Source organism: Scylla paramamosain, chromosome 17 (assembly GCF_035594125.1).
Source record: "Scylla paramamosain isolate STU-SP2022 chromosome 17, ASM3559412v1, whole genome shotgun sequence".
Lineage (NCBI taxonomy): Eukaryota > Metazoa > Arthropoda > Malacostraca > Decapoda > Portunidae > Scylla > Scylla paramamosain.
This window is the reverse complement of record NC_087167.1, coordinates 7,849,125-7,867,468: the sequence shown is the minus strand read 5'-3', so window position 1 is coordinate 7,867,468 and position 18,344 is coordinate 7,849,125. Positions and strand designations below refer to the sequence as shown.

The following is an 18,344-nucleotide window of genomic DNA, read 5'->3' as shown; positions in this document are numbered from 1 at the left end:
CAGGCCATTATGTAGTTCTTACATACTATGTATGGGGCACCCTGCTAGGAGAATTTTAGAAAAATATAGGTAGTTTCTACAAAAAACAATCATTTCTTCACTTCTCCACACACATAATTTTTATTAGTAATTACTCTGTGTATAGAATCATTGCTTTTATTATTGATGATAATTATTGCTAACCTAACCACAGAAAAGGTTAAGTAACAAAACTGGCATTTAATATCTTGAACACCATTCATAGTTTCTGCTTCACACACTTAATTTTAAGTGGTTTTTTAGCATTGTACAATATTGTGTTCTTTTCCCAGTCAGTTGTATTGCTGTTTTACCATTGCTTGGCTGAGAGCACATGCTTGTGTCATTAGTTGTTAGCCACTTAGTTATCTGCACAGGTGCTCCTCAGAACTGCAAACTGCATCCAGTCCAAAGCAGCTATACAAGTGCTATAAGATGAGAGGGAAGGGAATCAGGAAAGGCTACTTATCAAAATTAAAGATTTGAAGTTATTTTAAATCTTACTGTGCAAATCAAGAATTATTATTATTTTATTATTTATTTTATTTTTTTTTATATGAAGTGTGAGTGCCAGATCATCATCATCATCATCATCATCATCATGTTGAAATTAGTTCTGGTAGACATAATGTGCAAGTATTAGTTTGAAACTTGCCTTGTTGGGTCTTAATAAAAAAATAAAATAAATAAATAAATAAATAAATAAATAAATAAATGCAATGCACTATTTATTACAGTGAAAATGAAGCTGTTACATTTATCTTAATATGTATCTATTAAAGTAATCCTCAAATAACTGACAAATATTCAGCATGCTAGAAACTGCAATAATGAATACTAGTTGTCTTGGCTTTTACAGAAGGAAATTGATTGTAGTTATTAGTGTATATCTCTAAGGCTGGTGCCAGTAAATTAGTGTGCTAGTTTACATCCTTGCAATCTTATTTCCTCACATGCTGCATTTAGAAGATACTAGTAAGGAGGAAGAACTTAAGCCTGATCAGATAAGTATGTCCTCAGCCACTGATAATTCTGTAGCTCAAAGTGCTCCAACCAGTGAATCTGAATCCCCATTGACTCCAAATATTGAAGTAACAATTCCTTGCAATAGTATCAGCGGAACACCCATAAGCACAGGCAGTAGTGAAACAGTGGCCAGTGTTGGCAGGGCATCAGAAATAAAAGGTGGTAAGAAAGTCATTGATCAAGGAATGGAAGCCCCTGTTGTGCGATCAAGGTCCCCTAGTCCCAAGCCCTCCCCCAAGAAATCTGCAGAAGGAGGTAAAGCACTTTAGGTAGCTTGATTATAGTTTTGCATCATCTGCCTTCTGTTGCTTTGCTGTTAAAGTCATTGGTGCAATGCATTGTGAGTTGTAGGTGAGGAGTAATATTGAGTTTTTATAGGTAGTCACATTTTATTATCATAAGGAGAGGATTATTGAGTTTTCTGTCGTATGTTGTGTATGCAAAGGGTGGCATGTGAGGTCTTTGTTAAGATGTATTAATTTTTATGCCTATTTTTTAAATTAATTTTCATATCCATATTTTATTTGTTTGATTTAAGTGAAGAGGAATATGAAGACCCCAGATGATATTGTGCTTCATGTAATTTTGCTTAGAATAATTTTACCAAATGTTCTGGTTAACCTAAACATAGACACTTAATTAGAACTTACAAGCTTTCTTTGCATAGTGATAAAATAGAAGAACTGAATAATTCAAATGAAATTATATAATGTTTACAGTTTTGTGAAGAACTTACTTTGAAGTTCTTTTCCAGACTTATTTAGGATTACAGATTTTGCTGTCATTTAAAATTGTATCAGTAAATCACATTTATGACTTCCTTATAGTAGCTGTTTAATATTCTTTTATGAAAAGCTTTTCCTAATATTTCATTTGAGTAAGTGTTTCTTTATTTTCTTGTATCATATATATATATATATATATATATATATATATATATATATATATATATATATATATATATATATATATATATATATATATATATATATATAATTTATGTATTTATTTATTTGTTTATAGAAAGCACCTGCTTCTAGTCCATAGTTTTTTTTTTATTTTTTTTTATTTATTTATTTATTTATTTATTTATTTATTTATTTATTTATTTATTTATTTATATATTTATTTTTTTATTTTTTTATTTTTTACATTAAAACCTTGCTGTAATATTCAAATGCCATGACTTTGCTAGTAATCATATGCATAGTACAGTGGTCTCATACTGTGTTCTGTATATTTCTTTGTGGAAATTTATCATGCTCTTCCCTTAAACTTGTACTTGCATATGCACTCCAATTATTATTGTCCTTTTAGCTTTTTTTTGTACTTATCTTCTGTATTTGTTTTGAAAAATCTTGCTTGGAATTTCTGTAAGAGGATGAATACAAGAATATAATGAGAGGATTTCCAGGTCTTATTCTTTCACTTTGTTTTTGTCATCGTGCTGCTTCTCAACTTGCCCCATTCCATGGTATTATATCACTTACAGCATCCCACAGTAAAATCATTTATTCTTAGTAAATATGTCAAAGCTTTGATAAATATTTCTAATCACACTTTAACATTGGGACCTTTTTGATCAGTAATTTCTCTTGCTTGGACTTTTTCTCTATGACAGTACGTCATTGCTATTACTATTCAATCATAGATGGAGTCCCATTTGCTCTTATTATCAAATTTTTCCTTGGAGAACATAAGTATTACTGAACAATTTTGTCTTATTATCATGCTATATGATTTTTAAACCCAACTTTACTTATAAACCAGACATTAGAGAAAATGAATTATCCCATTTGGGATAAAATAAAAATTTTAGGTGATTAAAATTTCATTAAATATATTAAAGGAATTTAACTAAGAAAATTGCAACTTTGTCATCATTTTTATTTGTGCTTCACATATACATTAGAGTAGAAAAATTAAACCATAACTCTAAGAGGTAATATTATTGCACATATGTATCTATCTGACAGTCTATTTCCTCAAAATTTCAGGTATCAAAATCACATTTAATTGAATAATCTTTAATACAATTCTCTTTTAAATTATCAATGACAATCCTCTTGCAGTTTTCCTAACTAATTGTGCCCCATATCAGTCTATCAGTCCTTTCATAGCTAAAGCTAACACTGTGCTGTTTTCTTGCCCATGGAATTACCTCAACATTAAACAAAATTAATAGCACTAAGTTAATTCACTAAGATATGCTAAAGAAATATAAAAGTATTTAATTTTTACATGAATGTGATAGAACTAAGTAATGTAAGACTACTGTACTTGTATTAGCTGGTTGCCATATGAATCAGAACATAACGTTTATCAGACTTTTATAATATATAAAAAATATATAATTCTAAGGATACTTTGCAACTGCGAATGAAGTCATTCATAGATTTTCCATGTATGATATTACATCAGAAGGTTTTACTGTACATCATACTGGAGCTCCTGTGTGATGGTGGCCTTATATGAAATGCTTTTTACACCTAGTTTTCTGCAGGTTCACATATCCTCCACAGATGTATTGTAGACAAAGGTGTGATTTATGTATGTAACTCTTCTCAAGGTATCTGCCCATGCTTGTTCCTGCTTGAGGTGATCAAATTTACCTTCAAGTTTGAAGCACCAGCCATTGTCTGATTTTATTGTTTCTACCATATCTTTTGTTATTTTATATTATTTTGTATGCTTTTTATTAACATTTTCCTTTCCTTTTCTTCTCTCTCAACCCCCCCCTGAACCTCACATTCTTCCTCTCTCTTTTTTTTTTCTGCTTTGGTCACATCTGATACTCCTTCATATATTTCTGTATGCATATCATTCTCTCTCTCTCTCTCTCTCTCTCTCTCTCTCTCTCTCTCTCTCTCTCTCTCTCTCTCTCTCTCTCTCTCTCTCTCTCTCTCTCTCTCTCTCTCTCTCTCTCTCTCTCTCTCTCTCTCTCTCTCTCTCTCTGCTTCCATTATGCTACGCACTGCATGGCCTTTTTCCTTTTTTTTTCTCCTCTTTTTTCATGGTGTGCATGGTGTTTTGCTGAATATATAATGTGTGGTTGCATGTTATTGCTTATGCATTTGTCATGGCTGTTACTGTTGTTGCTGCTACTGCTGCAACTATTGATGTCTGTTTGATGGGCTGACCTTTGCTTGGATGTTATGAACTAAAAATATTTGTGTGGCAAACAAATCTATTCCATTGAACACATTTGAAAACAAAATGGGTATTTGAAATACTTGCCCACCCCCCCCCTCCCATCTACAACCTGGGACAAACTCCATGTGGCCCTTTTGTCCTCTTCTTTCTTCTATATCCTGTATCTTTCTTGAAATGGTCTTCTCTTTCCATTGTCATTTGTGTGTATCTTGCTCCCAACTAATCATTGTTTATCTATTCTATTCTATATCTCTTCTGTCATTTGGTTTTTCATGCTTTTGTCATTATCTTTTGCATTTTTATCAAAATTTTTCTTATCTTTCATTCATTGTTTCATCTTTGCCTACTCACTTATATTCTATTACCCTTCTATATTTGCTGCTTTTCTTTTGAACTTGAAATATATTCCTACTCTTTAAATTTTGCTACATGAATTCTGCTCTAATTTATTAATCATAACGTTGGTTTATTTTCAACTGCATGTTTTCTCTAACATGTTTTCATTTCTTGTCATATTCCTCAAAATTTTTGTTCCTTTGTATGATCTGCAATTTTATTCCCTTTCCTTCCATTCATGACTTACTTTTTTTATTTATGTGACAATTTGTCATTATTACTGTTTCATTGCATTTGCCTGCCCTCTTTCCATAATTTCTGTATCTGCTTTTCATTTTTTGTTTTATTTCACCTACTTAACTTTTTTTTATTTCATGGACCTTTTTTCCATTTTCAATTATTTTGACCGTTCTTACTGCTTTTGGTTGTCCTCTTAATTTCTTGGGCCTTCCACTTTTTTGTGATTTGTGTATCTTTTTCACTTTCTCCTCCCCTCTTTTTCTTGTCTCATCCCACAATTTTTTCTTCCCAATATGATCATCTTTTTTACATCCCCATTTTTTACTATTATTTCTTTAATAACACTATACTACCCTTCAACTCAACTCTTTCTTTAATTTTTTCATGTTCTCTGTATCACACAAACTTGTAATTTATGTTGTTTCTCTTTCATATATTCAATTCTTTGTTTATTAACCATTTTTTCCTATTTCTTTTACTTTGTAATACTTCCTTTTTTGTCCTTCTGTTGCACATGATTTGCATTCTTTACTCATTCTTATATTTTTTACTTTTTAATATTTCATGTGTATATTGTTTTTCTTCATCATTGTAAATTTTTGCTTTTCATTTCTCTTCATTCATAATGCTACTTCCCCATTTTCATTGTGGCTATGTCTTTCCTTTTACGTCTTTGTCCATTCTTCCTGTTCCTTCCCCCCCTTGCCCCAATCCTCACCTCACAGCTAAAGGGGGGGTGATCAAGAGCCTAGAAGATATGGGCGCAGTAGTAACCAACCTGGCTCTAGGGACAACACGATGCATGGGGCCACACCGTGCCAGCCCTAAGAAGAAATCCAGCACAACTGAGAAGGAGGACACTCTAGTCATGGACACAAAGCTCAAAATCATAGAGATATTAGAGGTAAGACCGTCAAGACAATGGAAGGCCTGTTATTAATTACCCAACAGTTTTCTTCATCTTTACAGTTTCTTTTCAGAGAGCACCACTGCTATTTTTTCTTATTTCTAAAGCTTGACTTTTCAGTTAAGTTTTTTGTTGAATATCCAAGGACATGATAACTCTTGCCATACCCCTCCCTCATCTCAACCCTCCCTCATCTCAACTCTTACTACATTATGCTGAATATCAAGATTCTTTTTTGTAACATATATGCCCTTTCCGTCTTTAACCCTTGGGAGAAAAAAAAAAATAATGATTAGATTAGTTTTGTTCCCTCACCAGTGTTTGTGCAGTGAATTCTGATATGATGAGTTGGGAACTTTAATTGCTGCACTGGGATACATGCAGTTTTTGTATAAACATTGATGATCAGTCATTAGACATTTGAAGGCAGACAGAACAAAGAAAGCTATCATTTGCCATTTTGGGAAATAGTATCACTATATACCCACCATTTAAGGAAAAAAAGAAACTTCCCTTTAGTTTTACATCAGTTTTATATGATATGAATATACGCACTCAAAAATTTCAAAATCGTCATGGCGACTTCTACACCAGCCTCGGAGTCCCCATCTGGGGAGGGGACCGTAAATGCCCCCAGGTCAGACTGCCTTTTTGTCGACGACCCTAAGTGTCTTGACACCCCCCTCAACTTTATTTTCATTAACTTCTGCAACATTCGTGGTCTAAGATCTAATTTTCAATCTGTAGAACACCACCTCTCCTCTTCTAAACCTCATCTTCTTTTCCTCACTGCAGCTCAGGTGTCTGAGGCAACTGACAGTAGCCCCTTTTCTGTTCCCTCCTACTTTCTCTATCCTCATTTTCGATCCAAAGCTGGATGTTGCATTTATGTGTGCAATGACTTAACCTGCTCTTGTGCTCACGCTCTTGAATCTTCTGAGTTTTCCACCATCTGGCTACAACTACAGAGTCACTCTCAAACTAAATTTATCTGTGCTGTATACCTTTCACCTAACTCCTCTGACTATAAGAAATTCTTTGACTATTTAACTTCCAAAGTGGAGCACATTCTGACCCTCTTCCCTTTTGCAGAGATCTCCATTCTTGGAGACTTCAATGTTCACCACCAGCTTTGGCTTTCCTCTTACTTCACTGATCATCCTGGTGAACTAGCCTTCAACTTTGCTATCCTCAACAACCTAGAGCAATTGGTGCAACACCTTACTCGTATTCCTGACTGTCTTGGAGATACGCCCAACATTCTTTACCTTTTCCTGATTTCTAATCCTTCTGCTTATGCTGTCACCCTCTCTTCTCCGTTGGGCTCCTCCGATCACAATCTCATATCTGTATCTTGTCCTATCGCTCCAATCCCTCCGCAGGATCCCCCTAAGCGAAGGTGCCTCTGGCGTTTTGCTTCTGCTAGTTGGGGGGACCTGAGGAGGTATTTTGCTGATTTTCCTTGGAATGACTACTGCTTCCGTGTCAGAGACCCATCTTTGTGTGCTGAGCACATAACAGAGGTGATAGTGTCTGGCATGGAGGCGTACATTCCTCACTCTTTTTCTCGACCTAAACCTTCTAAACCTTGGTTTAACACAGCTTGTTCTCGTGCTATACATGATAGAGAGGTGGCCCACAAAAGGTACTTAAGCCTTCCATCACCAGAATCTCATGCACTTTATATTTCTGCCTGGAACCATGCAAAGTCTGTTCTCCAACTAGCCAAAAACTCCTTCATTAATAGAAAGTGTCAAAACCTTTCAAGATCTAACTCCCCTTGTGACTTCTGGCATCTAGCCAAAAATATTTCCAATAACTTTGCTTCTTCTTCTTTCCCTTCTTTATTTCAACCAAATGGTACCACTGCTATCACATCTATTTCTAAAGCTGAACTCTTCACTCAAACCTTTGCTAAAAACTCTACCTTGGACGATTCTGGGCTTGTTCCTCCCTCTCCTCCACCCTCTGACTACTTCGTGCCACCTATTAAAATTCTTCGCAATTATGTTTTCCATGTCCTCGCTGGCCTAAACCCTCGGAAGGCTTATGGACCTGATGGGTTCCCTCCTATTGTTCTTCGAAACTGTGCCTTCGTGCTTGCACCTTGCCTAGTCAAACTCTTTCAGCTCTGTCTGTCAACATCTACCTTTCCTTCTTGCTGGAAGTTTGCCTACATTCAGCCTGTTCCTAAAAAGGGTGACCATTCTAATCCCTCAAACTACTGTCCTATTGCTTTAATTTCCTGCCTATCAAAACTTTTTGAATCTATCGTCAACAGGAAGATTCTTAAACATCTATCACTTCACAACCTTCTATCTGATCGCCAGTATGGGTTCTGTCAAGGCTGCTCTACTGGTGATCTTCTGGCTTTCCTTCTCTTTTTAGAGATTTTTGTGAAACCTTTGCTGTTGCCTTAGACATATCAAAAGCTTTTGACAGAGTCTGGTACAAAGCTTTGATTTCTAAACTACCCTCCTACGGCTTCTATCCTTTCCTCTTTGTAACTTCATCTCAAGTTTCCTTTCTGACCGTTCTGTTGCTGCTGTGGTAGATGGTCACTGTTCTTCTCCTAAATCTATTAACAGTGGTGTTCCTCAGTGTTCTATCCTGTCACCCACTCTCTTCTTATTCATTAATGATCTAAACCAAACTTCTTGTCCTATCCACTCCTACGCTGATGATACCACCCTGCACTTTTCCACGTCTTTTCATAGATGTTCAACCCTTCAGGAGGTAAACATTTCACGCAGGGAAGCCACAGAATCCTTGACTTCTGATCTTTCTAAAATTTCTGATTGGGGCAGAGCAAACTTGGTATTGTTCAATGCCTCAAAAACTCAATTCCTCCATCTATCAACTCGACACAACCTTCCAGACAACTATCCCCTCTTCTTCAATGACACTCAACTGTCCCCCTCTTCTACACTGAACATCCTCAGTCTCCTTTACTTATAATCTGAACTAGAAACTTCTCATCTCTAGCTAAAACAGCTTCTATGAAGTTAGGTGTTCTGAGACGTCTCCGCTAGTTTTTCTCACCCCCCAGCTGCTAACTCTGTACAACGGCCTTATCCGTCCATGTATGGAGTATGCTTCAAATGTCTGGTGGGGGGAGTTCCACTCACACTGCTCTTCTAGACAGGGTGGAATCAAAAGCTTTTCGTCTCATCAACTCCTCTCCTCTAACTGACTGTCTTCAGCCTCTCTCTCACCGCCGCAGTGTTGCATCTCTAGCTGTCTTCTGCTATTTTCATGCTAACTGCTCTTCTGATCTTGCTAACTGCATGCCTCTCCTCCTCCCGTGGCCTCGCTGCACAAGACTTTCTTCTTTCTCTCACCCCTATTCCGTCCATCTCTCTAATGCAAGAGTTAACCAGTATTCTCAATCATTCATCCCTTTCTCTGGTAAACTCTGGAACTCCCTGTCTGCTTCTGTATTTCCACCTTCCTATGACTTGAATTCCTTCAAGAGGGAGGTTTCAAGATACTAATTCATCAATTTTTGACTACTGCTTTGACCCTTTTATGGGACTGGCATTTCAGTGGGCATTTTTTTTATTGGATTTTTTGTTGCCCTTGGCCAGTGTCCTTCCTACATAAAAAAAAATATATATATGTATATATATTAAGTAGTTTTACAGATAAACACTGACTATACAGACATGTGTATCCCTAAATTTTTAAATTAGTTTTAAAAGTAACGCTTTTTTTGCTTCAAACATTCCTGGAAGTGAAAGCTTACAATATTTCAAGCAAATGTGAATTTTCTCATACATGTTCTTTTCTCTGTACCTTTTATAAATTCTGAGACTTAGTTTTTAAGAAAGTGTATTGGTGCAAGAAAGCTCTTTTTTATTATGTAAGAGGGACACTGACAACAAAAAGAGAGAGAAAAAGAAAAAGGCCATCAAGGTATTCAGTTGCATTATTAATGTGATAAGGTTACTTACATAATATATTTTTGAAGTATGGAATCATTATATGAATAGAAATTACATAGCTTAATCTATGATCAAGTGAAGCTGTGGATTACACCTGCTCTACAAGCATGAACATCCAGGGGATGAGCTTTCTAAGATACGTGCAGAACTGTCTGTAAATAAAAAAATTGAACAGTACACAGTTGCAGGAGTCAAACCATTATGCAATAAATATCAGGAGCTGCTAATCACTACCATGTAAACATAGAGCTATTTTTGTTTACATTTCTATGATATTGTGGTGCTCATGCTTATTTATGGTTGTCATAAGCATGTAATCACCCTAACAGGTCTCAGACTCCTTGTAAAATAGGAATACAGCCTATATGGAGTTATACCTCATTGTTTTATCTGTTAGCAAATACAGTAATTTAAATCTGTCTCAGCTCCCAGACCTCTTTTTGGGAAGAAGGTCAACTCAAGCAGAACTTGCTTATTCCTGCTGTACTGTAACACACCCAGCCCCTTCCACATATCAATCTGACTCTTTTATTGGATCAAATGTGGGAGAATCTCCTGTTGAGATGGCTGAGGGCGCATCTCCATTCATGTTTTCATAATTGCTCTCAAATTCATCTACATCAAGCACAACCACCCTTCCTTGCTTTATGGACATTGTACCTCTTGTATTTAACTCTTTCTCTGTTTCCTGATTCCATACATATCAGGTGGTCAGTGTTCTATATTAATTATTATGGTGGATTTAGAGGCAAGTGTGAAGTGATGGTAAAGAAAACATGTGATCCAATAATCTGTAATAATCTGAAATAATCTCTGTGTTGTAGGTTTAGGCTCAGGTTAAGTTAGGTTTATTTAACCATGGATTTTAATTTATCCATTTTTGTGTCATTTATTTGACATGATTAATAAAATGCTACTTCACAGAGTTAATATTAGAAAATTAAAGGCACTAATACCTTCTTATGGTTAGCAATATTGAGTAACGGGATTGTAGAGTTGAATGAGGGATTTCTAACCTTAGGAATGAAGAAAGTGAGAAATACATAAATGACATCATATCATAGGCTTCTGTGGCTGAGAAAAATGTTCTCACTGAATACAGACATATAACAGGAGTTGCCAGTAATCTTGTCTGATGTTTTGCTTGCTGTTATATGATTTATCTTGAATGCATATTTTACCATGTTAAACTTGTTTGACATTAACTTTTTGGCTTTTTGCTCAGTTCATCCTTGACGTGCGTCTAGATTACCGCATCAGCTGCCTCCTCTCTATCTTCAAAAAAGAATCTGATGAAAATCCAAGTTGTCTCACAGGAGACGGGATCACTCAGGGACTGAAAAACAAAAACCTGGAAAACATATGGTCCCAGGCACAAAGCATCTTTGATGAAACGTGAGTTGAAATTTCTACATTTCTATTCAATGATGGCATCAAATTGTTTAATACCTGAATCTCCATGAATGTAGTACATGTTAATTCTTTTTATTTAGATTTTATTCAGGTTATTTTATGAGTAGCAAATATAGGTTAATTTACAATTTTTTTTATATTACAGAGTGTTTTGTATTTAAGCAAAGAACTTCTTGGATAATTCTGTTACACAAAAACAACAAAAAACTTCAAACACATCTTTTCCATAACTTGTATAAAATGTAAGAAGTATTTTCTGCTTTTATTTTTTGTTTGACTGATGAAGTTCAGATATACAAGATAAAATATTGTAGATTTTTTTAAGGCTTGGTTCTTGATATATTGCAAAATTATGCTTTTTTCAGAAATATCTAAGAAAATGCAAATAAAAGAAAGTTTATTTAAAAAAACAGGTCAAATGAAAATTTATCTAAAAAAACAGGTCAAATTGTCAAGTTAACAATAAATTATCAAATGTACATGTTACAAAGAAAGCAATAAGAAATGTCGGAGAAAAATCAATTAAAAATTTAATGAAAGTAATAATTTTTCTAATTTTTCATTTTATCTGATCAATTTGAAATTTTCATGCCATAAATTTAGGAGGCAAAGAGCTTGATTTTTCAATCATTACTTGTATGTTGGTAGATTGATATTAGCAGTAAAATTTGTTACTTATGCATGTGCTTTAGATTGGTACTAGCATTGTGTTGATTAAACATTTAATTTAGTTTTTTAATTTTAACTAATCCATTGGTTTCAAAGTGAAAGTAAGATATGACACTCACAGAATGTGAAATTTATATTGTGATCAGGGAGGAGAATTGCAATTTGGACCTGGATGGAGAGGGTGGCAAGAAGTTTCTGCGAGTGCTGCTTCACCTCACCATGCATGAATATCCTCCCCTTGTGTCCCGCTCCCTCCAGCTCCTTTTCCGCCACTTCTCACAGCGGCAGGAAGTGCTGCAGAATTTTAAGCAGGTGGGTCTCAGCTGAGTTTGTATGACACCAATAAGAGTAACATTTGTGTGTTACTACTACTTGTGCATCTGATACTCTGTTTCTCAAACTTAATGTTATTTATTATTTATTGTAAAAAAAAAAAAAAAAAATCCATATAAGGTAACATAGATATACTGCTTGATGCTTGTAATCATTTGGGTAACACGGGTTAGATGTCTGAAAAGAAATGTGATTGTGTATCTCATGTAAGTTGATGCAATGATGGGAATGATCTCTGATTATGGAACAAGGTTATATGTTGATAACACTGAAGATATGAGACTGTACAAAGGATGTCTATGCTTTATATCTGAGTATAATTTCATAGACAACTGTATAACTTGACTGTACATGGAACATTAGCCTCTTGCATAATGATCCCGAAATTAGCAAGTTGTTTATGGCTTCCTTTGGCATTCACTACAACCAAGACAGATATTGACATGAATTTTCATAAATTTAAAGTTCTTAATGTCAACGATAAATTTTCAAACAAAATTTATTTATCAAGTGCATTAAAACTAAATACAAAGTATTAAAGGATGTAAACTGTGTAGTAACTCCAAGTGACTTGCAGTAAAATAAAAGAAAAAAGAAAAGGTAAATTATAACTTCTGTCGTAATTGCACTCTCATGTAAGAGATACAGTAAAATCCCTCTCATCCGGCATTCGAGTATCCGGCAGCTTCAAGTATCCGGCACATTTTTCCCCGAGCCTTAAAATCAATAAAAAATCAATGTGTACTCATAAAATCGATTAAAATTCTCGCGTGAGGCATACTTTGTCCCCTTGCCACCAGAGCGCACTGCTTCGTGCCACCCACAGCCCACTGCACTGTGTTTACTCAGTGACTCAGTCCCGCGTGTGCACTGTTTATCGCCTGATGCCCTCATCATGCCTAAAGTTGTAGAAAAGAGGAAGCGTGTTGTGCTTACACTTACCATAACAAAGATCAACTGATCTTTGTTATGGTAAGATGCGTGAGTGTAGGGTGGTGATTGTGGACATAATTTCACTTCTATTCAAGTATCCAGCAATATTCAAGTATCCGGCATGTCGGCGGTCCCGTTGATGCCGGATGAGAGGGATTTTACTGTAATTAAGATATAAAACAAATACAAAACCCTCAACTTTCAGACTGTACCCGAATACTGGGTGTGACTATGGTTGCCATAAGCTAATATACCTTTTCCCCTTTTGGAACTATGGATGTGAGTGCAAAGAAAGGATTATGAGGGAATAGTGGTACCCACTGTGCTGTGCGGTGTTAAAACACAGAACAGTTAAATCAAATGGAAATGGAAGTGTTTAAGGAATATGTGTGAATTAACATGGAGTGATAGAATAAGAAATGAGGAAGAACTGATGTTTTGAGAGAGTTGGCTGGACAAAGCACATCAGTGTTTGTTAAATCTTAAATTGCAGAGGCCTAAATTGGGGACTTTCCTATCATGCAGACAAAAACAGACATTGTCATAAAAAAAATTTCAATTGAAACCTATATCATGAATGTAAAAATTGGAATGTGAAGTGTTACTGCAGATCAGAGTGGTGCACAAATTATTGAATAAAAATATTAGGTACTCAAATTTTTGCCCACTCCTAAAAGTGCACAAAAATTTGACTTGCAAGTCAAAGGAAAGAGGGAAATTAAGGAACAAAAGGAGCTTCTCCCAGACAGAGTGTTTGTGCACATTTTGCAAACAGGCTATAGTGACATCAATATTTCCCTCCCATGCAAGGCTACAAATATATTGTTGATTGTGTTCATATTAGATTAATTCATTGTCCAAATTAAAGTCTGTACCAGTGAAAGTACAACAATTTAAAACTGTCTAAACAAATTTATAGAACAGAAATTGCAATTGATTTAGACAGGAGAATGGAAAGAATAGTAATTCATAATATTATTGTAATAAATTCCATTATGGAGGGGAATAGTGTTACGACTAATTCAGACAGCATTGTGAGTAACAACTCTGTGTGGTTTGTACCTATTATGTCAGAGAGAAATTTCAGAACTTTTATTTGTTCATAATCAAGTTATATAAATGTTTATAAACCTTAAGAAATATCTGACAGTATTTTTTGATCCTTAAGAAGTATTTGAATGAAATGGCCTATTTCTCCAAATCCATTATATCCTCCTTTCAGGTTCAACTTCTGGTTCAGGATGGTGATGTTGAGTCCTACAAACAGATCAAGGGTGACCTGGATGATCTTAGAAACCTTGTTGAAAAATCTGAGTTGTGGGTGTACAAATCTCGTAGTACAGATGAGGACTCTACTGGTGGGGCAACAAAAAAGAAAAAGAAGAAAAACAAGGATGATGATGATGATGATGATGGTAAGCTGACACTTTAATTTTAGAGAAAGTGTACTCTTCTAGTGTTCAAATTAACAGGAAATGCTGTTATGTTTTGGGCATGTAGAAAAAATGAAAGAAAAATAATAAAGAAGATAACTGGATTTTTGAGAGATGCAAGGTCACGGGATAAGTGCAGTGTAAAGAGAGCATTATGGTTAATGCAGTACAGGTAGTTTGGAAATATTTAAATTTTTGAGGGACTTGTCTTACCTAGGTCAGAACCATAGCAATTTTCTGCCATTGCTTTCATTGAAACTCTAATGTGAGCTGCATCCAACATGGGCCAATGCTGGAACTGAACCCGTGTTAGCGGCAACCTGACTTTACATAAATATTTACTTATTAATCTCACATTTTATTTTCATTTCTAATTCTGCTAATCTAATCTTTGCTTAACTATTCATGTCTTAACCATTCATAAATTCTTTGCTTTATCCATTTACATCCCTTGCTCTCAGGCTGTCAGATATTCAACAGTACTGAGAGATGAAGTTCTTGCTGCTGTCATGGTACATAAGATGCAGAACCTGGGAAACCTTCAGTTGATGAACAGAAAACAGATATTCAGTAAAACTAGTATTTAATATGACATCTCTTAGCTTTTGTGCCGGCCTTGAGATGGTTTGGAAGTAACAAGGCAAGATTTTTAAGTAAGTCCAATAAATTTCAAATAGTAATCAAGACTCTCTCTCTCTCTCTCTCTCTCTCTCTCTCTCTCTCTCTCTCTCTCTCTCTCTCTCTCTCTCTCTCTCTCTCTCTCTCTCTCTCTCTCTCTCTCTCTCTCTCTCTCTCTCTCTCTCTCTCTCAGAAGTGTTGTGTCTTTGAAGGGTTAATTTAATCAACACCCACAAATTCTTCATTGGGCTGATATAAGGTGAATTTCTAAGCCAGTATGTAGTCAGTGCCACCAAAAATTAGCACTAAATTGGTCACACAAATTTCCATGACGTAGAACAAACCAACCTTCCATAATTTGGATCATATTCATCAGGAGAATTGGTACCATTGGGACAAAGGGGGTGGTATTTGATTATGTCATAAAGTTTGAGGGCATTAGTGGCGCATTGACCTTGTTGGTAGCTGGATCTATTTCTGCTGTAGGGTTTTCACCCTTGAACACCTACAGGGATTGTGGTCTATGGAACATTCGGATTAGGAAAGGAACTGATAATCGTCCAACTGAAAGCCATCAATGCCTTGGTGAAGGGAGGAAAAAAACAAAAAAAGGAAATTTTAACTGTCACTAAACTTTCACTGGAAAGTGTTCAGCACCTCAATCTCCCCTACCTCCCTGCACCTAGAGATGCAGGGAGGTAGGGGAGATTGATCCAGAGCTCCCAAAAAAGAGGCCTAGGAGGATGTGCATAAGACTTCACATAGGACCTTTCTTCTACCACATGCTGTCAAGGAAGCCCATCATAAATGACAAGCAGAGGGAAAATTGGTAATTTTGTTTTTGCAAAAAAGCACCTAGCCTGGGACTTTTCGTGTCACCAGCAACCACGGAGGTAAAGTGAGGCATTACTGTGGTATGGACCAATGTGTGCTCAAGCCCACAAAGGGGATGGTCAAGTACCGTAACTATGTCTTGATTTGTGATGCTTTTGGGTACCACAGTGTAGGCAAGTTATTGGTGTAATCTGAAAATATTATAGTAAATCGGGAGAGTTACCTGGAGCTATTTGCTGACCACTCTGACAATTAATCTGAGTCATGTCAGATTAAGATATTCCAGCAAGAAGGTGCACTGACTCGCAGGTCCAAATTAGTACCTGATTGGCTGGACTTCTTTGGTGTTGATTGCATCAAGGATTGGCCAGGTAATAATCCTAACTTCAACTCCATTAAAAATCCATGGGCTCCAATAAAACCTATGAGGTCATGGCATTTCAAGAGTTCCAGTAATTATCACCTATCTGTAAGATATGTCCCCCTCCTCCTTCCAGAATCTTGCCCTCTCCATTCCCAGTTTCTCTTGAATTGCCAGAAGAATGGATATGAAACAAAGTATTAAAAAAATGTACTCCACATAAAAAAAATGCATGTGTATACCATGAAAAGCAGCAAAAATTCTTTGTGTTTTTTTTGGTGGTGCTGATTGTAGTACTGAATCCCACAATCTCTAAGCTATCTGTAAACATATGATTGGGCCATGAATCACCTTCTTACTGGAAAACTTAACTTTTGTACATTTCAAAAGCACACAGTAAAACTTAACTTTTGAAAGTTTCAAAAGCACACAGTAACTTGTTATTATTGAAGCTCATAGTTGTATCTTAGATAGGTCAGTGAAATTTTGTACACCATGTTAGCCAAAGTGTCCATATGACTTTTATAGAGAATCCTTGATCCATCTCCAAGTATTTTTATTCAAATGGATTACTAATTATCTAACCATTAATAGATATGTCCAATAAGATTTTAATTGGCTGAGAATGTTGCCTTGTAACTCCATAATATTTTTGCTCATTGGGCAGAATCCAACTGCATGTAATGTTTACTGAAAGTAAAAGGAATTCTATTTATTTGGCTGTAATCAGTAGCTTCTTGCATGGATGGTTTTGACAGCAGCCCAGCTCATCTTATAGTCTTTCACAAGGAGTTGTATTAGCAGAAATTCACCTTACAATATCTGTCCATTAACAGATCAATTAATGAAGAAGGCACTATGTTTTCCTTTTTCTCATTCAAGGTACAGTATTTTGAACACTGCATCCTCGTCCTTCTATTCAAGGAAGATTTCACACCTAAGTGATACATTGCACATGTCACCTAAAATTTAACCTTTAGCAGCAACGGAAAGCTTTGACAATGGAGTGGTGTGACACACATGCCATTTCACTTGAATACTACTCCAAAATGCCCTGTCTTATTGTAGAAATATAAATGCACAGGAAGGGTCTTAGTTCTTTTGCTCTATCCTTTCCAATGGGCAGTGAACATGCTAGAAGTATTCTTCCAGTATGGTTGTAGAGTGTGAAATTAGAGTGATCATCCTCCCACAAGGGAAACAATAAAGCTATAAAAACAAAATCAAAGTTGTAGATTTGTGCCATTTGTAGAGTTGTTTTGAAGACTTTGCTGTAATAAAGGCCTCACAGATTATTTTCTTCATACATACAGTAGAACTGCTGAGACTTCTTTTCATGCACCTCTAGTTGTATTTCAGCTATGTATTATTTATAAGGATTGTGAACATTTACATTATTTTTCAGATAGAGATATATCTAGAATCTTGTACATTTTCCTCTGGCAACTACAGGGCTGATCTGAGCAATTTGATATCATCATTTAGTAATGACATCTTTTGAACTGGGCAGAAAATCATATACATGCCACATGTCACTTGGTCTGATGTCAGTATGAGACTAGACACTGACATTTGCCTCAAGCCACTTGCCACTTATAACTTCACCTATTGGTGAGAAATTTCCCTTAGATTTGCACTGTCACTGTATTAAACATGCAGGGGGCCTTCATGTTATACCAGAGTTCTGTCTGTTCCTATACCAAGTCATAATCCAAATTTTGGTTGGAACCAGCCTAAGTAAGTGCCTACAGTATGTAAAAAAAAAAAAGAAAAGAAAAAAAAGAAAGCCTTTACTCCTATAGTTGGTTTGCTCTACACTTGGCAACACTCTGGAACCTTATTTACTGCTAAGGGGAATATACATAACTACAAAATGGGATAAGTCAAGACCACCATAAACTGAGGACTCCCTGTACACAGCATATAGTAACTTGCCACTCACTATATTTTCAATACATCCCACAATCCTGCAAATGATACAAATCTGCAAGTTTCCAGAGATGTTTTACATCTTCAGTTTGGTGCAGCCAAGTTGTCTTGACCTGTCTTCCTTTGATGTACCTTTAATCTTTCTCCATTCTTCTCCTTTACTAACATTATTCATTATTTACATATTGAGAGCGAAT

The 18,344-nt window shown here is 35.7% G+C and overlaps 1 protein-coding gene across 1 annotated transcript in view; it reads left to right on the top strand.

The window, feature by feature from the left end:
* The window catches only part of LOC135108414 (inositol 1,4,5-trisphosphate receptor type 1-like), a 151,472-nt gene that overhangs the window by 60,890 nt on the left and 72,238 nt on the right, over positions 1-18,344 (top strand). The window contains 5 exon segments of the mRNA XM_064019369.1: positions 985-1,299; positions 5,562-5,677; positions 10,850-11,019; positions 11,853-12,018; positions 14,195-14,387. Coding sequence (XP_063875439.1) covers positions 985-1,299; positions 5,562-5,677; positions 10,850-11,019; positions 11,853-12,018; positions 14,195-14,387 — 960 coding nt within the window.